The sequence below is a fragment of the Sylvia atricapilla genome, chromosome Z (genome assembly GCF_009819655.1).
Source record: "Sylvia atricapilla isolate bSylAtr1 chromosome Z, bSylAtr1.pri, whole genome shotgun sequence".
In the NCBI taxonomy this organism is placed as follows: domain Eukaryota; kingdom Metazoa; phylum Chordata; class Aves; order Passeriformes; family Sylviidae; genus Sylvia; species Sylvia atricapilla.
This window is the reverse complement of record NC_089174.1, coordinates 81,385,101-81,411,905: the sequence shown is the minus strand read 5'-3', so window position 1 is coordinate 81,411,905 and position 26,805 is coordinate 81,385,101. Positions and strand designations below refer to the sequence as shown.

General features: G+C 39.2%; 1 protein-coding gene across 1 annotated transcript in view; it reads right to left on the bottom strand.

The window, feature by feature from the left end:
* Positions 1-26,730, bottom strand: part of ARSB (arylsulfatase B) — a 64,230-nt gene extending 37,500 nt beyond the window's left edge. Inside the window, exons 1-4 of the mRNA XM_066338524.1 lie at positions 26,437-26,730; positions 23,542-23,728; positions 21,118-21,308; positions 20,357-20,564 (exon numbers count right to left, since the gene is read on the bottom strand). Coding sequence (XP_066194621.1) covers positions 20,357-20,564; positions 21,118-21,308; positions 23,542-23,728; positions 26,437-26,730 — 880 coding nt within the window. The remainder of the gene's footprint in view (positions 1-20,356; positions 20,565-21,117; positions 21,309-23,541; positions 23,729-26,436) is intronic.
* Positions 26,731-26,805: the final 75 nt, after the last annotated feature.

Here is a 26,805-nt window from a genome sequence, read left to right as displayed (position 1 = left end):
TAATGACTAAGACTTCTTTAAAGAGGAGATGGGCAATAAAAAACAGCAATAAAATAATTCTGAGAGGAATAATTAATGAAGCATGGATTTAAGTCTTTGGATGGACTCACTTTCTTACAAAATTACCGTGGAACTGAAGCAACAGTCTGCTTTGTGCTGTGAAGTTAACCATTGGAAATAGATGCTCACAACTGTGGGGAAAGCTTCATTTGGGATTTGTACCTCACTAGACAGTAGAAAATCCAAAAAAGGTAAAAGTATTGATTTAAGAACAAACTCTGACAAAAAGATCATAAATATCTCTTGCCTGCATGCATTCATTGCCAAGAAAAATACACAGTAATTACTGAACTCAGGGGCAATATTAATAGCATGAATAGATTTGTTAAAACTTTAAGCATCAGAGATCACTTCTCTGAGAAATTCAGTTTAGACTGATCAATGGGCTTGAAAGTTATTTTTAGGAAAAGAAATTAAACAGAAACAGGTACTGTAATACTGTGTAAGTCCAGCTCTCTAATAAAGCAAGCTTAATCTCCTCCAGCTGTTCACATTAAAAAAATCCATTATTGTCTATGCAGTGGAATGAAAAATGTATTTAAAAAGCTATAAAGAGACCTTTATGTTTTATTTTTTGGATAGTGGGCAAACCACTTCAATAAGAGCTTCCAAAGACCACCTAAGTACAGTATAGGTGATCACCCTAGTTTCTCCACATGTGGGCATGTGGACCAAGCAACTTCCTCCTGTGACTTCTACTGCCTGCACAAGCTATCTTAGCAGCTTTTGATCACAATCCTGCCTCACATTAATGGTTTAGAATAGGGGTACTGTTTTCTCTACAAATAGGCCAGAAATTAGTCTTCATTTAAAGATATTCCTTGCTGTTTTTTTATGTCAAGTCTTAGATAAGGTTTAAGTGTATAGATTAAAAATGGTAAAACGAAAATGAAAACTTTTTCTTGCCTTTTTTTTCCCCCAAAGAAACAATGTGTATTCTTGTACAGCTACCTATTTTGTTCGAACAGACCAGGCCTTGTTTCAATTACGCTACAGAAAAGTGAATTTTATTTTTCTTCCTAACAGAGCATACTTTTTTTGTCTCCCTTGTGACCACTCAGGTTGCTGCATTCTTCCTTCAACCACAACTGAGCTACACCCCACAGTCCCGTTGACGTGTCTGGCAAATTATTCTAGACAAGCTCTTCCGAGAGGGCTTCCTGGAATTTCTCCAAAGATTCATCCAGGACTGTATTTGGTGCTGTTATTAAGCAGTTTCCACTCCAGCATTTGTCTTCAGTTTGCATTTTCTTAGTTCAATGAAGTAATTTCTTAGTAATAAAGTAATTTTCTTAGCAATAAAGAGCTACCTATCAGTCTCCTTACAAGAGAAAGCAATCACTCTTGCTGGCTACTTGAGTCAGAAAATAGGACTACTTCACAAACATACTCATAATTTACATAAACTGTCTTTAAGTTCTGGTTTTTCCTGCACCTTCCATTCTGCTGAGATATGTGTGTTTAAGTTTGTGATGCATATTATACAACCTTGATTTACAGTATCAGAAGAGTAATTTTAAGTATATGTCCTAATAATCTTAATTCTCAAGGTATGTTTAATGGGTTTTGGCATTTGTAGAACAAGGAGTGATAAGGAAAATCTTTATGACAATAACTTTGGAAAATACAATAGTAATTAATTAATTCCTACAAGAAAAATAGCAAACTGAAGGGAAAAAAGTTCTCTTTCAGCACAGCAATCCAGCATGGTATTACTGAACTGTTTTTCTCTGTATACCTCAGAGCACAACAAATTCTGCAAAAATAAATTCTAGCAGTAAGTTACAGAAGACCAAAAGTGCTTGATATCACACACAAAATTGAACATGTTAAATGTTTTCTGTTAGTGAGGTTTACAAATTTAAATACTTCTTGGATACCTATATTCACTTTTTAAAATAGCTATCCAGAAGTTTAATACATCTGTATGTATATAATTAATATACCCACAGAGAAAGAAATAATCAACCAACATTTAGGATTTGACTGATCAGGAGTCAGTAAAAATAAAAAAAATAATAGATGAGATAAATCAAGTGCAATGAAGTGCTGCGTGCCAAGAAAATCTTTGACTATGAAAACACTTTTCTATCCTATTTAGAACACAGCCCAAATAAATGTTTTGAAATAATAAATCTTCAAGGGCAAAGAGAGAAGAAAACCTTAAATATCCAGGATTATATAAATACAATTAGATATCATGACTCAATTCAGTATTTGTTTATCATGTACTCACGATAACTTTACCAACCATTAGTCTGGCTACCAACACCCAGGTCTCCCTTTTCCTGAAAACATTATAAAACACTTGCCAAACAGTCCTTATGTACCTACAGTACTTTTCAAATCCGATTTCAGCATGTCCCAGCTCTTTTTTCTGTTTTCCACCTGTACTTTAGCTCCCAGTCTTTTTTGAATTGATGAATTTCTCTGAAGCTGCAATAGAAAACTCCCATGCTCTTTGATTTCTCCTCAAGGGCCCCTGCAGTAAGCTGATCTAGCACACATCTGTCTGATATGTAAACCGTGCCAAGCTCTGTTTGAAAGCCTTGTCTAAAGCCACACAATATTTTTAAAGTGAGTACAGACCAGAAGAAAAAAACAACTCCAATTTATTTTATAATGCAGGATATTTCAATATGTTATTGAATTCAAGGATCTCCAAAATAGGGAGAAAAAAACCCGTTTAAGCTTCTGCTGCTCCTGAAACTAAAGGCTGCTAACATCCTAAAGCCATCAACTATATTTAACCTAGCATGAAATACATGCTTAAAAAGTTTGAGGGGGAAATGTGGTCAGTAATAACTCCCGTTCTAGTTTCTTGCTTCTGATTAATACATTAATGGCTTCGTGAAGATAAGAGTGAAACTAAGGTGGTTTCTCTTTGCTAAATGGAATATAATCCCTCCTATATGCTCCCTCATTGCATTTAAAATAAATAACTGTTGTGACTCATAAGGATGTCTAGTTTCCAAGTGCATTTGCATCTCTCCCTACCAAACAGAAGAGATATGTTCATATGGTAGACAGACAATAACAAAAGGAAGACAGGATAGGGCTGACATATGATCAAAACTATGCTGGAAAGCACTGAATTTTACACATTATATTTTCTAAGTGCAGAGAGTTTTCAATAGCTGGCAGCACCTAGGTGTTTTTATTCAGTAAAACCATTCAGAAGTTTATTTTGAATACATTTCCTTTGCTTCTGGAAGCAGCATGACTCTCTTAGAACAAGCATAGTGCTATTATCAAAATAAAATTATGGATCTAATTAGGAGGCATATTTATAGCAGCTTTTGGAAGAAAAAAAGCAGGAAGTAGGGCTGCTGTTACTGTGCTTACAGATACTCTTTATAAGCAGTGAAAACCACACCTTCAGATGTACAGAAAGATGTGACCTCAGACCTGCTACATACTTTAGGCTGCAAGTTGTAGGGTAATAAAGAGAATGCCATTGCAACTGTGAAGACAGAAGCTGGTGGAAAACTAGCTTCACATTTATTGCTGATCAGAGCCATACACAAGAAAAGAGGTCACTGACTTCACACGAAGCAGAGGCACTGAGATGCACATGGCCCACAAAGAGGCTGATAACCTTAGGGGAGCATTATTTTGCTTTCCTCCAGTGTCATTTGAAGGGGAGAGAAGAAATGACTACAACCAAACAACCTTTTTGCTTTCTTTTAAAAAGAAAAAAAGAAAAAACAAAAAGAAAACCCAAAAACGCACTTCCAGGCATACAAAGCTGCCAAAACTCAGAATTAAAATGCAAACAGCAGAGACCTAATCTAATATACAGGCATTAAAGCCTCAGGGTTCTTCCCAGAACCCATATTTTCCATCCTAATATCCTGTACCCCTTCTTTCTTGGAGTTTATTTGAGAGGAAGCTGCTCTGATGGCCGTCTGTCACTCCGCTGGCACACAATAAACAGAGCAATCTGGAGTTAATTTAAGCACTTTAGCACATCAGGATACAGCTGGGAAAGGTTTTGGGAGAAAGGCTGGGGAGGAAGACAGGGCTGCACATAGTCCAACCCAGCCTGTACACACAGGAAGGTGGTGCAGATGGGCACCATCCAACACCGCTGCCTGCAGACAGGGAAAACTGCCCCATGGTGAAACTCTCCAATCAGCCCAGGAACAATGGAAACCCCAGTTTCAAGGGATTTAGAAGTCCATTCCTAGAAGAAGGAGTGGCAGAGCCACTGCTTCATGTAAGTAGTATTACAGCTGATCCTTGGTCAACTAGTAGTAACCCAACTCCCCCTGTGTGTCCACCACTTTCATACTTCACCCTCTATAAGCCAGATGTTTTTTTTTTCTTCTTAAGTTTAGACACATGCATTGATTTTACACTGTGCAAACGATGACTTGATTCTGGCCACTGGACAGATTTACATCTGTTTTTTACATCACTTTTGTTTGAGTTCTTAATCTCTTGGGGCCCTAGCCATACCCAGAATATATTGACTGAGTTCATTACCAGAAAGAAACACATACCTGCTGGCAAAAAAATATAAAAATGAAACAAAAGTCTTTAGTTATTACTTACCACAGGGGACATTTTTAAAAAGTCCAGCATGCACCTTAGGAAGAAGCATGTGTCCATAAGCTAATTCTCACACCAAGCACATAAACCACGAAAGCTGAAACTCTTTACTCCAAAGAGTGAAGAAAATAACACTCCTTGTAACACTGGTCTTATAGAGAGGATGAAAAAGGCTAATTGTTCTGTGATCAGTTGTAACTGTTTTGGTTGAGGTAGAGTGTGTCATTCTCTGAGAGATTATGATGAGAAAAAGGGTAAGTTAATTGAACAATGAAAATGTCTCACATAGGCAAATCCAGCATTGTCCAAGGCTCTCCAAGGTGGCAACAGCCACCGCAGCTTTTGCTAAATGCAACCAAGAATGCAGGGGAGGAAAGGCTTTTTATAAGGAAGAACTTTAAAAAGTTTATATGGTGATAGAGAAACACAAGTAATGGCTAGTAATGGAAGTTTACATAAATAATATCTGTTCCCCCTAATGATCCAAGTAGTGTTTTTAACCAGTTCTCATAAATCCATTCTTCAGCAATGGGGATGCAGGGAAATGACAGACAACCTATTTCCTGAATTAGTGTTTCAGAATACCTTTTGCTTGTTATTCCTTTAATATCTTTGCTTGGTTACAAGTAACAATGGCTGAATAATATACTGTTCAATCTAAAAAAAAGATGTTGAGCTGGAGAGAACTGAACCTACGTTCTCCAAAAAACAAAAAAAACTTAGCATTTACAGCTGTGCCTAATACTCCTCTCTCCTTCATTTTGTCACATTCTACATTCAAGTGAGTGACAAGAAGGAACACTCAAATTCAAAACTTTTAACCTATTAATGATCATTTTATTCCAACTTTGTGATTTTTCCCCCCAGCTACATGCCAAACATGCCCTCTCTAATTACTCCCATGTTTGAATCTCTGCAATCTGCCTGCACCATGCTAGTTCGGTAAGGTCACCAGCAATTTCCTCTTGGCAAGATCCAACCTTTCTCCAATATCATCAGCCTTGAACTTTCTGCCACTTTTGATCGTATTTCCTGAATCCTGAAATTGTGAAATCTCTCCTTTTGGCAACGTCTAGCTGTACAGACCACATTCAGTCCTCAAATATACATGATAACTCTCAGAGATTTTTAAGAGAAGTTGTTCACATGCACAACAGAAACAACTGTAAACTCCAAAGGAATAGTCAAATTGCATATTTTGCTGGTTTAGGGCATTATTGTTTCAATGGGTTTGTGCCTAATGATCATTCCATAGAGCGTTTACCCTGGAAACTGTCCTTCACAGGATATTTTTTTTCCTTTTCCTTTCCTGAAAGCGGGAAAGAAACAGAAAAATCCAAAGTGCACTAACAGATTCCTCTGCTCAAATATAGCCTTTCATTATAACAGAGCTTTGGCCCTAGAAGGTCAAATGATTTCACAGTACACCCATACTTCAGAAACAGGCTAATCCTACCATTTTCAAAAGACATCTTGCCTTCTTTTCTCTGCAAATTTCTTAACTAATGCAGTGATATTAAAGCCATAAAGCACATCTGCTTTGTGATTCAACCTATCCTTGCCAAATTCATTTCTCCACTATTGCTTGACATCCTCGATGTCACCGACAGTCAGAATTTATCATGTCATTTATATCATTGACCAAACCACTCACAGGATCCCTCCTCAGCCTGCTTCATCCAACCCTGCATTAAGAAGTATTATGTCACAGTGGTAGGTCACTGCAAATGAGGGGTGACTAGAGGTGATGCTGGCATCTCAGGTGGTGAGCTCCCCTCATCTCCACATTTACAGCTGCAAAGGACTGCTGCCCTCATGAGTAACCACTGCCTGACTCATATATTACTGAGTCCAGAACTCACATTTTCCCTCTACTCCCACTTCAGTAAGGGAGTTTTACTAAATCCTGCTTCAGATTTCTCTCAGGATTATGGAATACATGACCCATTAAATTAGGAAGGTCTTCAGGTCCATGTTTTCCCAAAGTCTATCTCCTCATTTGCCCTTAGGCTGTAGGAAGGCTCTGACTGAACTAATTTAAAGAACAGAGGTAATTAAAACCTCTCAGATCACACAAGAGGTCAACAATCCCTTAAAAAGGCTGGTATGATTCTAAGTATGCTTACTCTTCACACAGTTTTGTCAAAAATATCTAGATTAATAGATCGAAACCACTACAGCTATTTAAAATGCTCAAGCTACCCAAGGTCACTTGGAGTGAATCGCAGGAAGCCACATGCATGCCCTGAGCAGCTGAAAGACCTCAGGGGCAATTGCCTGTGAAAGGAGGCACCTGCAGGCAGAAAAAGCCCCTAACCTTAGCCCCACACATCAGCATTACTGTCTACACAGCTATTCTTCCACCTGAGGCATGCATTTTTTCCTTTTTAGGTATATTTTTGTTGTTCTTGTTGTTTGGGATTATTGTTTTTTGCCATTGTATTCTTTCTAGTACCTTTGACTTTCTAAAGAACTGTAACAGATGGTCAGCAATAGTTTCCCTCTCCTAGTCAATGCAAACCATTTGTGGCCAGTGAAATCTAACTATTAAATTGTTTTAAACAAAAGCTTTGCTTTTTTAATCCTTTGAAACCACTGGAACACAGCTTGATGGAGCAAAATGTGTTATATATTCAAGTAGGTAGACATTAATTTATATCCTCTGCACTCAGAACTGCAATTATGTACAACCTCAGACAGAAAAGTAGCGGAATGCACCTTTTGATTTTTAATCCCCCTGAGTAACAGAAAAACAGTGTTGAAAAATTTGGACTTAAAAAAAAAAAAAAAAAAGCCCCATGCAGAGGATGTCTTTCTTTACATCCACTTGTTACAAATGCTTGTTTGATTGTAAAATATGTTAAAATGCTTCAGTGAAAATAGAAAGTAGACTTAAAGCAGACTTAGAGATACAACCATTAAAATTCTCATTAAGTTATGCATACCAGATGTCAGCATATGCCATTTCATTGTTGACTTGATAAAGCATACTCTTGCAAGTTATCAGAATCAGTACAATGCTTCAAATAAATCCAGTTCTTTGCAGTGATCAGCAACAATCTTTTGCATAGCCTAAACATGGAGATCATCTACGATGCAAGAAGTCAGTAATGAAAAACCTGTACTACATTTGCTCTATTATTTGGTTTTATGTATTGTAGGTTAAAGCCATTAACTCTCAAATATAACTGAAATTACTGCTGCAGACTTCTGATTCTTCCCAACCAGTTCAAGCTACTCTGGAATCTTAATTCAGAATTCAGGGTCAGCTCACTTCAATGTACACAAAGCTCTGGCTGTATTTTAACTTGAGAAAACACAATTGGAGGTCAAATGTAAGGGCAAGCACAGGCAGCATTCCACAAGGCAGCAGTGCTCAAAGTTCAGATAAAAGTGGGGGTGTTTCTTCCTGCTTAAAGAGAAATGTAAAGATAGATGTTGTATTTGTAAGAGACAGATACTCCAGTCATAGGAGGCATGTGAAGGTGTCTAGAAACACACAGATTTCAAAAGGGCATAAAGAGGCATAGAGAAAAAAAAAAGGAATGACTAAGACCAAGCTGTAAGGAACTGAAAAAAAAACCAAACAAGGAACCTTCCAAAAGGAGGGGAAATCAGCTTATTAGTTTTAGTGTTAGGACAAAGAGAGGAAAAGACTGCAGTGAACACTGTAGTAAGAGGTGACCAAGACATTTTCAAATCAGATTTTTAGATGATCTGATACGCTTACCTGTATCAAAGGTAAATCTCTCCTTCCACTGCCTAATAACTAACATGCTCATGGATTTAAGTGTTTCTTATGGTATTTTTAACTCAAAAATCTGTAAAATGTATGGCTTCCTTTGCATTCAACACACCTATATTCTGACCATCTAAGTAAATTCTGCTGGTTTTACTCTCCCATTAATTAAGCCAGAGAGGCAAAATCTTAATCCTTTAATGCACACTAATGTGATACTGCCCACAAATACTGATCTATTATATTCTATGTATGAGAACAACATGAAATAATGAAAAGTGAAAGAAAGAACAGATGTGCAGAGCTTTTATTTGGAAGCTCTTCGATTCTTCTTCAGAGTTTAGCCTAGCAGCATACTTTAGTTCTGGAATATTCATAAATATACAAAACAGATGTACTAACCAAGCCACAGTTTATATGGACATACATGAAAAAAAAAAAAAAAAAAAAAAAAGCAGGGAAGGAAAACAGATCCAAAAAATCTCAGCAGGGATTCAAATAACCTTTTTCAGATACTACTCATTCGACTAAGGCCATCTTACAACACCTGCAACTTCTTCCAAATTCTTAATCCACACCAGACAACATTGCAGGCTTCTTTCTCAAGAGAATCAATGATTGTTTTTCCCTGTGTTTCTACAGGGCTGTCACTGATTGACAAAGTCAGTCTCTTGAAGAAGCAATAAAGCTTTGTGTCAGACAGTTCTGGGTTGTTTCAAACAATATTTATCAGTTATAAAGGAAACCTAAAAATGCACGTATATAAAATATCAAACTTTGCTTTAGTTCTATTAAGCAATTATTGAAACAATACTGAAATAAAAAAAATTGTAAAAAAAATAAGAAATTCCATTTTGATAATTTTGAATGGCCTTCTATAATATAATGTACTGGTAGAGTTCTCAGTCTTGAGAGATATGGGCCAGCTAAAGAGTGAAGACAGGATCCTGAATTTTAGGGAAGCAAACTTCCAGCTCTTCAAGAAGCTAGTGAATAGCATCCCCTGAGAAAGTGCTCTGGAGGACAAGGGAACAGTACAGAGCTGACAGATCTTTAAAGACATAGAGGGCAAAAGGTCTTGGACCCCAGGAATAAGGAATCAGAGAAGGAAGGCAATGGCAGAGTCAACCTGCTGGTAAAACTAAGGAGCAAGAAGAAAATGCACAGGCAGTGCATTCCAAAACGTGGAAATACAAACAGGTATCCTGGGAAGAGTATAGGGATGCAGTCCAAGGCATGTACGAAGGTATGGCAGGAGCTGTGCATCTCTTGGTAAGGGATGAAAAGAGTAACAAAGGCTTTGCAGCCAGGACAGGAAGGTCAGGGGAAGTATACCCCCACAACTGAGATGACTAACAGACTGGTAAGAAAGAATGAGGAGAAGTCTGAGGTAGTCAACAACTTTTTTGCCTCAGTCTTCACTGACAGTCTCTTTTCTCACACTTCTTGAGTAGACAGACCACAAGAAAGGGAGCAACTGTACAAGGGGATCAGGTTCATGACCACCTGAGGAATTTACATAAATCTACAGGACCTGACAAATGCATTCCAGAGTCCTGAAACTGTAGTATTGCCAGTCCACTCTCCATGATATTTAAAATTTAAAACTCTCATTTGCCCATGGGAGTCAGGGCAAGTCTCAGGTGAAGGTGAATGAAGGTGAAAAGGAAAACATGGTACCCATCTTTGAGGAAGGTAGAAAGGAGGACCCTGGGAACTACTGACCTGTTGGCCTCACTTCTGAGCCCGGGAAGATGATGGAACAGATCCTCCTAGAGGCTGTGCTAAGGCACATGGAGGACAGGCAGGTGATTTGGGACATGGCTGCACCAAGGCCAAGCGATGTCTGATCACCCAATGGCCTTCTAAAATAAAGCGACTAATCAGTGGACAAGGGAAGAGTTACAGATGTTCTTTATCTCAACTTCTGTAAAACCTTTGACACAGTCCCTTAAAATATCCTTCTCTTCAAATTCGAGGGATGGATTTGATGGGTGGGCCACTCACAGAATAATGATTTGGCTGGATGGTCACAGTCAGAGAACCAGTCACTCTTTCAATGTCTGGATGTAGATCAGTGATGAGTGGTGTCCTTCGGGGTCTGTATGGAGACCAGTATTGATTAATATCTTCACTAATGACACACACAGCAGGACCAAGCGCACTCGTGGCAAATTTGCAGACAACACCCAGCTGAGTGGTGCAGCTGACATGCCTGAGGGACAGGCTCTCCAGATCCTAGACAAGCTCTAGGAAAGGCCCATGGAAATCTTATGAGGTTTAAGAAGACCAAGGGCTGGTGCTGCAGCTGGCTCAGAGCAGCCCTGGCGCCAGCACAGGCTGGGGATGGACAGATCACAGCAGCCCTGCCCAGAAGGACCTGGGGGTGCTGCTGGCTGAGAGGCTGGACATGCCCCAGCCATGGCACTGACAGCCCAGAGAGCCAAACGTGTCCTGGGCTGCATCCAGAGCAGTGTGGGCAGCAGGGCCAGGGAGGGGATTGTGCCCCTCTGCTCTGCTCTGCTCAGAGCCCACCTGCAGGGCTGCAGCAGCTCTGGGGGCCAGCATGGGAAGGACATGGAACAGTTGGAGTGAGGCCAGAGGAGGCCACAAAGATGGTCAGAGGAACAGAGCACCTCTCCTATGAGGACAGACCTAAAGAGTTAGGATTGTTCACCATGGACAAGAGAAGGCTCCATGGAGACCTTACAGTACCTTCCAATATTTTATGGAGGTTCTTAAGAAAAATGGGGACAGACATTTAACCACGGTCTGGCTGGACAAGAAGTGATGATTGGCTATAAAGAAGACATTTTTCACATGTTGGTGAAACACTGGAAGAGGTCGCCCAGAGAAGTGGTGGATGTCCCATCCATGGAAACATTCAAGACTGGAGATGAGGTTCTGATCAACCTAATCTATTTGAAGATTCTGCTCCCCTGCAGGGGCACACTTCTAGAGCTCGATTAGGAGACATTATCTTTCCCACAGGAAGTGAGACATTTCACAATCTAGTTCCCTAAGACGGGCAATCAGAGAAATGGACAGAAACGTATACTCACTAGATCCCAGTAAAACAAGTAAGACCAAATTCCTTAATTTCAAAAAACTAATTTCCTCCTTTCCTCTCCTCAAACTTCTGATACATTTCCACTGTGCAACATGTGAGCTCAGAATGATCCAAGTATAAAAAGAAACTTATACTCTCATGAATTCAGGACTTCTCCCCCTTCTCTTGTTGTGCTAAAGCATGAAGAGATTTTAAAAGCTGTAAACAGCAACAAAAAAATATACTTCTAACCCTCAACCTTACAGCATCTACAGCAATCCTATCCCTGTACCACTGTCAGCCAGGCAGCAAAATTCCCTTAACAGAGGATGAATTACAATGGATGATGGATTGAGAACAGGTTTTTCAACCATCTTTGTCTCACTGTTCCAAAAGAGTATGAGCCACTAAACTGGACAACAGAAGAAGTTGCTTCTTTCTCTCCTCCATGTAATTCTGGCTTTGTTTTACAGTACTGAGATTTTTATGTTTCTCTCTGATATTGTAATACTGCATTTTAAAAATCAAATTCAACTCAGCCTTGAATACCAGCAACCATGTAGGTTCCCTTGATTTATAACTACGCAATAATGAGTGTAACAAATACAGAAAAGGAGGGCAGAAATAAGACGGCATATTCAATTCATCTACAGTTTAGTTCTGTAAACATTTCTTACATGTTATATATCTCATGCTCCTTTGAAGGGCTGGGGCTTTAGGAGCAATCATATTCTTAAATTTAATCAGAACCACATGGAGGTCAGTGTGAGGATCCATACAACTGAAGCAGAACTGGAAAGTATATTAAAAGTTAACTACGAAATTATTTCATATGTAACTTACAGAGTTCAAAAAGCCATTTTAACAATGTTAGTGTCTTAGTATTGTTGAAAACAGAGCATGTCAATGAAATGAACCATGCTACCTTCAACATTTCTACAAATCAGATTTCTGAGGTTTGCTAAAAATAAAAAAATGGTGTCACATGTAAACAATCCTGAGGGTGTTGAGGACAAGGGAAAGCAGGACAAAACCCTTATTCCTATGCCTTTCCTCCTGTTGCTGATTTCTGATGGGGAGACTACTGCAGAGCCAAACCCTGCAGCTTTATTTACATTAAGTGTTGACATCTCTATTCCATAATGTAAACCTGGACTTAGTACAATTTTGTTTTAAACACTATTGAAATTACAGAGGCAGTAAATAGTTCACATTAGCAAAGAGCAAAGAATGGGAACTACAAGCAAGAGCGATTCAACAATTTACAGGTACTTAGCAGACATGATACCACTACATTTTATTTAATGTGTATTATGCAATTTAAAAATGAAGTGATGCATATACACAGGAGACAAGTCTACTTGTCTACTAATAGGTCATGCCTAATCGCCATACACAATTTTGAATGAAAGTTACAATCAGTTGCCACTATCAACAAAACAAGCAGGCAGCTAGTGCTTGGTTTGGTTGGGCTTTTTTTTAGCTTTTTGTATGAATTTTGCATACGTGAAAAGGAATTAAATAGCACTTACTACTGCCAGACACAATATAAGCAAACATTAGACAGCATCAATGCATAGCTCTGTACATGCATCTCATTTCTGACCTCCAACATTCTTGCTGAAAGTCTAGGTCACGTAACAGGACTTCAGAGCCCTTTCTATCTGTGATTTAAGCTCATGGTTGTGAGTCACAGTTAAACAGAGAGCACTGCCAATAATACTGCTAAAGGATCACATTTGGGGAAAATTTCTCCCCTCTGATCTTCACAGCATAAATAATGCTTACTCTGTACATGTTCCAAGTGCAGAACTCCCATTGAGGTTTCATTAAAAGAAAAAGAGTACAGAATACACAACAGAGATCTACACTGTGGATAGGAGATTTGCAGTATGAATTGGAGAATAACTTTGCCCTTAATTTGAACTCATGTTCTTCCCTGCTTCCCCACACTGCATCTGAAAGATCCATGTGTAGCTGTATTTTTCAGCAGTGCTGCAAAAATGACGGAAGAGCAATCACACTCCCTCTGATGACTCATACAAAACACGTATTTCCAACAAAATGAACCAAAATAATTCGACAAAACCAGTTAATGAAAAAACATCTGTTGTGTACTTCAGTCTGATGTTGTTTACTCAGCGTGGGAAGAATAACCTTGAAGGTTCAGTGTTCAGTGGCAGAAATGCCTCTTCTTCAGAGTGCTGACACATTACTGTATTTCCAGTACTTGATACAGATTTATTTGAGTATGTGTGATGGAAGCACTATTAAAAGTCTTTCAATTAGAGGAACAATAGAAAACTACACCTTCTAATATAAAATTTTGCTAATGTAATTCTTGTGCTTTAAATACAGCCACAGGGGGCTTTATTTTCTATTATGGGAATATAATACCTTTCCTGAATCAGAGCACCATTTGCTGAACAACTTTATTGAGCATTACAGAGCAACTCATATAAATCAACCTCTAACTTTTTTGCAACTCACCTAAACTGTCTCTTTATTCTCCTGACTTTTACGAAGCTGGTGAGTGGGAAAAAAAAATTTATCTCATGGGAAAAGAAACTGATGTACACAAGCTTCCACTAGTTACAGACTTAGACCTACAAAAGCTGCACAAACAATGCCCCTCTCCATCCCATTGAAATCGGATTTTTTTTTTGCTTCTTAGTACAGCTGTCATGATAGATGCAATCCTAGCACAGACAGTTTCAGTCGAGTGCTTTCATTGTGAGCAGTCTCAGCAATTACAGAGGTCTCAGTAGTTCCAGACCCTGCTGTGTCAAGGTTTACACCAGCACGCACCATCACTAGACACAACAAAAGCACAGAAGGAAAGTTTAACCCAAAACCCGAATGACCTGAAACAGGAATAACCTGACAAACTGTTCATATGTCTGCAGTGGGCAGGTTAGAAAAGACAGAGTCAGGAAAACCGTGGATTTGCCTCACTGACAGGAGAAGTGAACTTGACCACTTTTTGGGAGTAGAAAATTCTGACACAAAGCCTAAAGGCTTCTCAGACACTATTATGCAGAACAAAACTAGTATAGTTTAATATTAATCATAATTTAAGGCAATTTTCTGGGAGCTGTGAGAAATTGCTAAACATTATTGTTAATACACAAAATGAGCTGTTTTCAGCATTCATCTCATTCTGAGAAAAAAATTATTAGCATAGCTATTAACATGCTTAAGTCAAAGCTTAACAAAAAAACTGGTCCGTTTGCAAAATTCTGGGCAAAGTTCACTTCCAAGTTTCATTTATAAATGAACTTCACTTCAAGCACTGGCATTCACTAAAAACAGGAAGAAAAATTCAAGATTCAACTTATGATGGAGTTTTTAACCAGGAAGACAAAAAAGAAGCTAATATCTCTGGCATGAGGTTACTCCTAGTTCAGAAACTTGGCTTTCGAGTGTTAGGTTTTGCATGGAAAAAGCTGGGTGGGTGGGGAGAGATTAATGCTAGATGGAACAGAAGATAAACAATCACTTCCTACAAAATAGTTTGAGTTTTCACAGGATTTTAAAAGGGCAGGGGAGGAGGTAGTCAATATATTGCCTATGAACATCTTTCAATACTGATTTTTAATCCATTTCTAACATAACACTTCCACTTTTGCTAACATATTCTTAATATGCAGTCCCTCATCTCATGTGATGCAGTCTTCATTATTACAATCTGCATCACATGATGGAAAATGTATTTTTTTAACTTCTAAATTATCACTCATACATGGAAAAATCCTGAAAACAAAAATAGAAGCCAGCAGTGGAGTACAAAACATCAATCACATGCACCTTTCACTGTCACTGACATGTAACAATTCTAACCAATGCAAGTACAGTGATCTGTCAAAACGTTTGCCAATATAAAAATAAGATTAAATAAACAAGAAACAGAAACACAATATTTGGGAATAGATGAACTCAAATAACTAGTGTGATTGAAGATGCTTGCAGCTAAGGTACCTGTGCTTATCTCCACTTAAGAAGCAGCAGATGCCCAGGCATCCTCCTCATTGGCAACACACCAAACCTCTCAGAAACCTCTGAAATACGCATTAAAACAAGTCTTCAGGTCTGTAATAGAAAAATCTGAGAGCCCAACCTTCAAAATTAGCACCTCAGACATCACAGACCAAGAATAAATGATTTAGTCAGTTGGCTTGGCCAATCTGCAATTAGAAGGCTCTCTGAAGTCCATTATAAGCAACAGCAAAGGAGTAGGAGTTCATTTTTGAACAAAGATACCAAGAAGATAAAAAAATGCCCTTAAGGAATCAGTGAAAGTCAAATTAGTAGTCTCAAAGAAAGCACTGGAAACAGGAAAAAGTAAATCCCAGTATTTCATTAGCCAAAAGAAGGCACTGGAAATAGGAAAAAGTAAATCCCAGTATTTCACTCGCCAAAAGCCACAATATGCTGGCTGGAACGAAATTTAAAAAAAAAAAAAAAAAAAAAAAAAAGGTAGTATGAAATTTTGTGGGGGAAAAAACCCTAGGGGTATGATTGAGACTGTATAAACATCAGTAAGCATGTCCAAAACAATCTGTGCTCTTATTAATCATAATTCTACAATGATAAAAAGACCGTCTTTTGGAGTGAAAACAGTCATCACTGTCACATGCTCCATTATGGAAAGGATTTATGTGGTTTCCTCTTAGCAATGTAAACCAAGGCTTGAAAAATTCCACGTGTTTTGCTCTTCAAAGCCCTCCTATGGCAACTACCAGGCATTACAGTTTTAATCCACATTCTAAAACATCAAGACATACTGGAAGAAAGGAGCGTTGCCCCACAATGTTTCAGTGTAACAATAAGCTGAAAGTTAAATTAAGCAAAGGATAGTAGTTTTAATACAGAACTGAAATTAGGGGTCATAGTCCTTTGCTTCAATGTTGGCAAGTTTACACCAAAATTTCTTGTAATACCTTGCAGACATTATAATCACATCACAGTCACAGCAAATCCTCACTTCTTACCTCAAATCACAGTTCTGTACTTGAAGCAAGTTTGAAATCTAAGCCCATGTAAATAGTTCTGAGCCAAATTAGTGCCATTTTAACTCTTTTTATGACCTTTAATTTAAATCGAGGCCCTCTTCAGGGACATTGGTAGTTACAGTCTCCTGTGATTGCTAAAAGGAAAAATATGCCCTATCTCTCATTCTCTCAACAAAAGGTGACGAGTACCCACCCATGCTGCATTCATTTTCATCTGTTTTGCTTAAACAGGCAATGATTTAATTTTCATCAATGATCTCTTTAGCACAGACTTATATCTACAGTGTAAAAAATGGTCTATAAAATAGCAAATTCTATTTCCTATCAAACCAGTCAAAACTTTTCAAGCTACTACTTGATACACAAATATAACACCACATAACACTGAACCTGCTCACCTTTTTCTTATTTATTTGTAGAAATAGACTGTCTATCTGTTAAAAAAAAAAAAAACACTAGAGAGTTGATTTACAGAACTTATTGATGGAGTCAGACTGTGCTAATGACCAAAGATAATGAAACTACATTTTTATCCTGGTATCTCCATCAGGCCACTTTGAAGAGGAACTGAAGTTCTTCTACACATTTCACGAGACTCTTTCAAAACGTGTAGTATTTACATTTGTCAACAGGCATGTTTTCAAGGCAATACCTCTTGAGCCATAACAGATAGGAAGAAACATGAAAGAGCATAATAATAAAAAAAGAAACTACCACAAGATCAAAGATCACATCATATTCTATTGTTTTCAGACATGTACCCACTAAAAAGAGATCTACAGTTTGAGGTCAACACTTCATAGGGAAGTAGGCAGAAGACTATTTGTGTTGCAATGTTACTTGCTATAGTACAAAATACTAAATGATCACCTGTAAATTATTCTTCGGACAAGACTTTTAAAGCATGGAGAGATATAAACATGAGTGTGTGAATTTTGGCCTCAACTAAAAAGGAAATAGTAATGAATCTAGTAAAATACACCATAAAAGTAGGGCCTTCTTTTTTCCTCTACAGACTTTCATCAACACCTTTATCAAACCACACAGCTAACAAAACAGAGTGCTTTTTTCATAGAATGGTTTGGATTTGAAAGGACCTTTAAAAGTCATCTAGTCAAACCCTCTTACAATGAGCAGATTTCTTCGACTACATCAGATTGTTTAGTGCCCCATCCAACCTGACCTTGAATGTTTCCAGGGATGGGACATCCACCACCTCTCTGTGCAACCTGCTCCAATGTTTCACCAACCTCATTAAGAAAGATGCTTTCCTTATATTTAGTCTGAATCTGTTCTACTACTGTTTAAAATCCTCACCCCTTGTCCTATTGCAACAGGTCCTGTTAAAAAATGTCATGATATTTTTATATGCCTACTTTAAGTACTGAAAGGCTGCAGCAAGGTATCTTCAGAGCCTTCTCTTCTCCTGACAGAACCACCCCAACTCTGTCCTAACAGTGAAGACCTCTCTGATAATTTCTGTGGTCCCACCCTGGACTCATTTCAACAATTCCATGTCCTACCTGTGCTGGGAGCCCAGAGCTGATGCAGCCCTGCAGGTGGGCTCTCAGCAGAGCAGAGCAGAGGGGCACAATCCCCTCCCTGGCCCTGCTGCCCACACTGCTCTGGATGCAGCCCAGGACACGTTTGGCTCTCTGGGCTGTCAGTGCCATGGCTGGGACATGTCCAGCTCCTCACCCTCCAGCACCCTCAAATGCCTCTAGGCAAGTAAGATGATTTTGATGATCATTAACAATGCTCACTAAACTTATGGATAAACTTTATCATTCCCTAGATTCTCCCTTTCAATCAATTGAAATCCTTCAATTGAGTCTTAATCCTACAAAATGGGAAGAACTTTCTTGGAGAGGGTTCTTAACGACAAAGAAAAGTGTGTGTCCCCTCCTGTGTCCCAACAAGCAAAAAGAGGGTCTCCCACTGCCAGAACTGCACCTGAGGCAGGGAGAGACACTCCTTCAAACAGACAGGTCCTCAAGAGCTGAAGGCAAGTCACACTATAATCATACACTCCTATTATATCTACCAGTGCACTCCAGGACTTCCTGCTCCAAAGGACCTGGAAGCTGTGCAGGGAGATCTGACACAGCACAGCTCTCTACATGAGGTGCTCAGCTGCAGGCTCTTGTGTGTTTCTTTTCAACCACATTCTAATGTCCATTCTGAAACTCACCACCTGCAAAAGCACTAAACAAAATATAGAAAAACTGAATAATTTGACATTTTTTCCTTTTTTGTATTTTAAAAGTGTTTTATGGTTTTTTTAACACTTGGTTTTTGAAACTGGGTCCTTATTGCATGCAAGGTTTTATGCCTGTAAAGAACAACTGTGTGAAGTAAAGAGAGAACACTGAAAAAAAAACCCCAAATCATTGGCGCCTGCTTAAATTCTGCCTGATTTAAGTCCATTTTCCATGCATTTTAATCATATTAAATTTAACTCCTGAAGTTTAAACCGTCAATTAGCTCAAAACAAGTCCCATTAGATATGGCAGACATTTGATTCTCCTGATTGCTTGACTCTTGAAACATACCTGCAACTGATTGCAAAATGATCACTGTTAAAAAACATGGTAGACTGTCACAGTTCAGAAAAATAAATGCTTCATACATGAAAAAACCAAATTTGTCTTTTTAATTTACTCATACCTTGTAATTCTAGCTCAGACGTATTTAATTTTATTCCACAATGTACTGAACAAACATTACTGAAATAACTCTACCAAGCCCCATCACTGAAGACTGGATTTTTTCCATATGGAATAAATACTGGTATCATTTTCCATATGTCTTTGCTTACTTTGAGTTCTAAATATAAAAACATTGCAAACAGAAACAGGCATAGTGGAGTTATCAAATCCTGCTAGAGCCAAACCCCGGACACAAATGTAACATCATAAGGCAAACAGGTTTGGACTCAAAATGAATTTCCAAGATTCTGAGCTGCTAAATTCAAAACACATCATCATCAGTGCATTTTCATCAAACTTCAGTTGGTTCTTTTCTTGTTTAGCTTGTCTGTTTGTTTAAGTTTGGGGTTTTGGGGTTTTTTTTGTATTTGAAGTGTTCACAGAAAATTATTCTACCATTTTGACAACCCTAAGAGGTGAAGTGTGGACAAAAGAACAACTGTATGCATTGAAAGGTTATTTCCCACTTCCAATCAAGCAAGAGCAAATATGCTCCTGAAACCCAGCCAAGCAGCTGTATTTCAAAAAGATTCTTTTTCATTCTTAATTTAGAAACAAAGGAGACTGCTTTGCAATGTATTATTTGCATTACTCTAATAATCTAGAAACCAGATCATGTGCCTGTACATACAAAAACTTAGGTTGTAATTTGGCTGACTAGACTGCACATCATACTTGCAGCTGTTTTATTAACAGACCTTTGTTTCATGGGAGTAAGATGTCTGTGAAGTACTTCAAGAAATACACAAAAAACTACATGTCACCCTAAAGTTAGGGAAAGAAACAATTTTGGCTTCAAACTGCTTGCTGTCTGGCTGTTTGTGCTTCGTGCAACATGTGGCAATTCACAGACAGGACAGACTGCTTCAGAAGAAATAAATTTGTAGACAGCTCTCAGTAAGGATTCAATTCTGACAGATCCTCAGTAACTGCAGTGTCAAGTAGGATGCTTCTAAATCCACTGCACTCCTCAGATTTTACAAAGGTATTTTTACATCACCGGGAGCATCTCCCATTTGCACATACTACTTCAGAGTTGTTTTTGTCAAGCTTGAGAAAGCCCTAAGAGAAGGGAGAGAAACCCATGTTTCCTCTAAAGTCCTGCTCAACTTTCATCACCCTTCTGTTGTCAGAAAATATCCAGGGGAAAGACAGAGGGGCCAGATGTCCTTGTAGTCAGCTTGTTAGACACTGCAGCAAAGTTACTACTGAAAGAAAACTTGAAGGAACTTACCAGTAGAGAAAACAAAAACTGTGTTGTTCCAAAGACCGTACGTTTTCAGAGCATCAGTAAGATTTCCCACTGCTTCATCCATGAGAGTCACCATTCCTGCATAATGGCGCCTCTTTACATCTTTTATGGAAGAATATGGTTTCAGGTACTCCTCAGGGACCTCGAGAGGTTCATGCACAGACTGAAAGGCAAGATAGAGAAAGAGGGGCTGGGGTGGAAGGGATAGAATAGAAATTAGTTGAACATAAAGTACTAAGTGCAGCAAAAGTAGACCTGATTTATCAACAATGTAGGTAGCTTGTTTTGATTTATTCTACAACTTCTACATCTTCTAATACCTGCATACAAACTAAGAAAGCTACGAAAAACTACTTTTGGAAAGCTGTGGAAAAACATCAGGTGTATCTTTTCCTCATAACATAATTGTTAACAATTTCTTTCTATTAAACTTCTTGCCTTAAACTTCCCTTCTCTGTTTAGAAGTGCAAACTACATGCTAAACCATTTCTAAAAATTTATTAATTGTGTTGTAATAAAAGAAATGGAGAAGGGCAGCAGGCCATGCAGGACCATGCAGACAAAGCTGACTTTGGCACCAAAGGAGTTTTATCAGTGCTACCTCTCATATCTAGCTCTATGCAACTACTAAATAGCCCCGAATCACAGCTCAAACACAGCTCTCTCTATTAATAGTTCATTAACTTTTTTTTAAAAGCGTTCTTTAATGCTGAAATTATCAGAATAGCAGCTGTTGCCTGTACCTTCTTGGTTTTATGATTTGCTATAAGATCTATAGCTCTTTCTGTGAATAAGTTTGTGGAGTACACGTTTTTAAATCCAGTTGCAACTTCTTCTCCATCTCTAAAGTCCAGAGCACAGCGCGTCACATTCTTTGCTTTGATGAGGACACAGCGGTCGTGAGTATAATAATCCTCACTGCCCAGGAGATAGCCTAGAACAGGAAAAGACTTCAAATGAGCAGGCCAACATCGTGTCACATAAACACACACATCAGGAGTAGAAAAAAAGTCAAACATAAATGTCAAAACATGACTGGCTTTGAGCTAAAACACTAATTCAACCACGGACCACCTACTGTGATACCCCTGACACAACTGAGTAGCTCAACATTTAGTATCTCATAGGCTTTTCGCTGCTAATGCAAGTAGTAATTTCAAAAGAAATTAAACATTTTGAAAGCAGTTCAATGACTTTTTATTTATACTTTGATGTCCACAAGCATTAAACTGATGCACTGAGAGCCAAGGCAGTGATCTAGCCATGAACTAGTCTGATTTTTGCTGCTATGATTTTCTATGTTTGTGTTCTGATGTAAGGTTTCCACCTCTATCAAAAAGTCTGGAATTTTTTTAATCATTTATTCAAAAACACCCAAGTACAAACCATCTTTTATGTCTGCTGTAATGCAATTTCTGATCCACTGCTGACACCAGCTGGTGAAGAGAAGACACTATAATTTAGAGATATCCAAAAGAAATTGAGAAAAAATTCCACATGTATAGATTTGCTCCTACCTAGGGCTAGCCTGTCACGCAAGGAGAAAGCCCTTGTATTTTAGCAGTCACAAATAAAGCTTTTCAAGACCACCTGAATCTCAAAAATTAGGTTTTAAATTAGATTTTAGAATTGTCCTCCAATATCCTGAAAAAATGGATGAATCTGAAAAAAATACAGTCTTATGTTCTGCCAAAAAAAGAACTTCGGACAAAAATCCAAGACAGAAGAAATTTACTTGAACTTTTCTTTCAGCAACTGCAGCAAGTAATTTCTGCAAAAACAAATTTACAAAAAAAGTAAAGTTATCTTAAATACAGTATAAATGTCTACTGTGTTCTTAGGAGGAAAAAATGGGTAGTCTTTCAAAAAATAAAGTGATTTTATAAGCAGACTGTTTACATCAAGGTACTCAGAGGAACATGTTGCACTTTTTCCATTCTGAATGCCCACTGGGGGAGACTGCCTCACATGTGCCATGGAATCAAACACCTCTAGCCATAAATGATGCCTACTGGAATCACAGGAGTATTGCAAGATATTAAACCAGTACATCCCCTGAAAAATAATGTCACACTGGGCACCCAAAAACCATACCCAGCACCAGCCTGTCCTCAGGTTCCTGCATTAAAAGGCTGCTCAGTGCCAGGGTAAGGCACCACAAGGAAGAGCAGCCTATCTACACCTATACCATCAAAAAGATCCCAAGCTCCTGTGAAGGGAGAAAGCACAAATGTTTGAGCCATGAGCCATTATATTCTAATCCACATATAGTAGCTTAATTCAGTTGAGAAACCACGGCCCTGAGCTCCCTGAAGAATGAAAAAAAGTAAATTATCTAAGGGAACAGTTTTTCCCACCTAATGTCTGGATTAACATAGTTTATAAAAGGCACACACATAGCACAGTAACAGTCTTCATTTAAGCCTCAGGTTAGACAAGACCAACGGAAGCTTCTGCATTGAAATGAACTATTTTGAAATTCATTGCTCAAGAAAAGTGTCTTAAAAACAACCAGGTGGAGATGGACCTCTGAACTCAGTGCTGTGCAGAACAGACAGCCCAAGTTACATAGCATCAGTGACATTTGTGCAAAACTAATGTACACGGGATTAATACTGGGACAGGAGCACAAACCACACTTGGAACAATAAACAATGGGTAGCTACAAATTGGTCTGCAAGTAACACACTCACACTTGGACAATCTATTGTTTAGACTGACAGTTTCACTTCCTAACTTGTGATTTTTTGGATACTACTTTACAAAGGCTTTCACACCATCTCACTACCAGCTCTGGAAAACCAAAGCTACACAAATTGGCTGTAACCCCCATTCCCTGTTCCCCTGTGCTGTTGTAGGTAGGAGACAGAGAATTTGGAGGAAAAAGTTAACTCTGGGAAGGAGGGAGGGGTAAGGGAAAATGGTAAGAGAGAAATACCTTACTTGGAGCCACACAGTAATTCAGATACTTTCTTCAATAAGCTGTAAAGCTTCAGGATATATTTAAGGCATTATCATTTTTTAAGCAGTGATACTGTGGAAATACACATACCCAGGTACAGCTTTACTTATAAATCAACAGTACTATCTACTGTTGTTTCAAGAATGGGGCAGTTTCTCATCCTTTTAACCCTGCATTTATTGTCCATGTTAAATCAAACCATTACCAAAGTAAGTGTCAAATCCTCTGCGGGTTGGAAGGCATTCTTTTCTGTACATCCCCAAATGCCACTTCCCCACCATGTGAGTAACATATCCTGCCTCTTGAAGTAACTCTGGGAGGAGTTTCTCATCCAGTGGCAGGCAGCTGGGCTGGCATGGCCAAATTATCTGGTGTTGTAAACCTGTGTGGATCTAGCAGAGAAAAGAAGCGTGAGAGATCACTTACAGTGCAGCCCATGAGTTAATTTATAAGCAGGCCCAAAAAGAAGCATTACAAGCTGCATTAGAGATTAGCATTAGTTTTAGGGGCTCTTCATTTTACCAATGCAGCACTGAGGATGATGAGGAAGCTGCAGGTGGAGGGCAGGGGTTCCATGGAGGAAAACAAGAAAATAGCACTGCAAGAGGCAGCATCTTCCCAAGCATAAATTAAGCACAATTTTAAAAAACCCAAAACAAACAAAAAAAACCCAAACACAAAGCCTTTTATGCTTTTAGCTAGAAACCAGACAGGTAGGAATTACCATGTTTGAAGACATCTCAAGGCAGAGTGAGAGATTTTAAATGGGATTGAAATAGGCAGAAGTGCAGATGGCAGGTGAAGCTGTCAAGCTTTTGCCTGTATCAGAGAACTATCACTGGAGGAAAGGTCAATAAAAGAAAACTAGTTTTCTGTTATTTTTCCAAATGGACATTATATACATACACCTGTATATTTATTTACATGCTTTAAATGAGTACAAGCACTATTGAAAGCATTTGCATATGGGGATGACATAAGCTTTACACCGACTAGATCTGATATTTAATAGTTCTACTAAAGTTTTCAGTCTTCCTAAATGGTGAATTTTGTATTTCTTTACAAAACCATCACTGACAACAATACTATGAGTTAGTATACCATGCTTGATATGAGGAACTTCCTCAGTTACTGATACTATAAGCTGGCTTTTGTCAACTTCCCTGTCTTTTTCACAATAAAAAAGGCACTACCCTAAACCTAGGTCTGTAAACATACAAGTATATATATCTTGTCTATATGTTAAGTATTTCTAGCAATCTGTATGTGTCAAAGCACAAAGCCTCCAAGATGCCCTGGAGCAGATTACACCAGATCTTATGACTCTACTAAGCACACCAGTGTAGCAAGCTGCACAATTAACTTTCAAACCATTGCTTTGAAATTCAGCAACTCTCTGAACTGACTTTTAAAACAAATAAGCCCTGGTCTTCGGCAAGTGGGTAAAGTCCTTTCCTAAAGGGCCTACTACTTCCTCATTTTCTTTTAACAAGGAGGTTCCAAAACTTAAATTATAGTATACATTTTCTATTATTTATAAAAAATATTTTAAATGCTGTATTACAGAAAACATTAATATACAGAATGACACTTGCATTGCAATCTCTTGCACTATATCTGGAAAATCAGAAAAAGGAGAAGGAGGCAATAAAAAACCCCTATCATTAACTTAGACCAATACCATTGTTTTTCTTTCATACGGATTGCAAGGTGACTACCAAAATTTCAGCTCCAGAGAGGACTAGATTTAGGTTACTTTCTCAAGCTTCTAAGCAACTGTTAATCATACCCACAGTAAAACAATTAAAAAAAAAACCACAAAGATCTCATATATTTACTCCATAATATAATTATCTGCTGCATAATTACTGGCGCACAGAATGTCTCCTGTATTAAAAAAATACTTCTATTTTCTAATATTATTTTACTCAGTTACAACACGGCCAACACAAATATTATTAAATTATCAAGCCAGATATACAGGATGAATTTAAATCCAGACTGAACTATAGGTATTTTCAATGTCCACTTTTAAGATGTGATGCAGCAGTGGCCCCTTTCTTGGAAAGCACGTTCAGAGTGTGAACTGTATTTTAAAATTAGTCACTATGAAAAAATATTTTATGTTAAAATATTTTATGTTATTTAATAGAACAACTTAAAGGTTCGTAAAAATAATGTAAATTTTTCCTAGTCATCACTATTCATTTTTGGAATTTCCAGTAACAGGACAAATGAATGTTGCTTGGAAAGAGCATCACTGAGAACAACCTTCCTGCAACAAAAGATAGCATCCACTAATACAGGATGACATTTATTTTCTTTCATTTGGAGCAGTTCATTTCGCAATCACTACGGTTAACAAGGATGTGCAGGACGCCTTGAGACAGAAGGGAAGTTTGTGAAACCCACTTAATCCTGTATGAGTTTCTTCCTTCTGTCCATGCTGTGTGTCCATACTTTTTCCCCACTCCCCATGTTTCTGGCAAAATGGCAAAAAGGATGGGAAAGGGGAGAACGATACCAGTATTATAAAGCCCAAATCTTACACCTGTACAACTAGGAGGAAAAAAAAAATCAGGATAATGACTACGAACTATTTCGACCCAGACTAATGCTCACTCTATGCACACACTCTGATGGAGCGCGGTACATCCACACCTCCAGCACCAGGTGGAGGTGAATGCACAGCTTGTCACGCATTTGGGTGTTTTACTAGAAAACATGTTGCAAAAACTGAACAAGTGGTGCCAATCTGGTTCTCCCTGCGTCTCGACTTTGTGCCTGTCCAGTGGAAAAATATCCAGGAGTAAGACGACTAAGGCAGGGATACCTACCACGACAGGCTGCCGTGCCTGTTAATCCAACCGAAGCATTAAGGGCACCCTGGCTTTTCTGGAACAGAGCAACTCGCACTGATTCCACATCTAGTTTACTCCCGAGCTCGCAGGGCAAAGGCAAGTTTGCGTTCAGAGCAGCCGGTTTCCGCAGCGCAGCCCTCTCCCCACAGAGACCCCGCCAGCCCCAGCGGCTCGGGGGCAAGCGGAGCGCCCGCAGCATCCCGGGGCAGCGCGGCAGGGACCGGGAGCAGCCGCCCTACCTGGTAGCGGCCCGAGAGCAGCTGGCTGCGGGACGGCGTGCACAGCGGCTGGGTGTAGTAGCGCTCCAGCCGCACGCCGCCCGCCCCCAGCGCGTCCAGCCGAGGCGTGCGGATGGCAGAGCCGTGCCAGCCCACGTCGCCCCAGCCCAGGTCATCGGCCAGCACCAGCACCAGGTGCGGGGCGGGCGGGCGCGCCGCCGCCGGGCGCGGCAGGCACAGCGGCAGGCACAGCGGCAGGCACAGGCACAGCAGCCGGCCGAAGCAGGGGCACGGCACGCCCAGCCACCGCGCCATGCCCGCCATCCCCGCCATCCCCGCCATCAGGAACTGGGCCGCGGCGCCGCCGCCCGGCCGGGCCCGCCCCGAGCC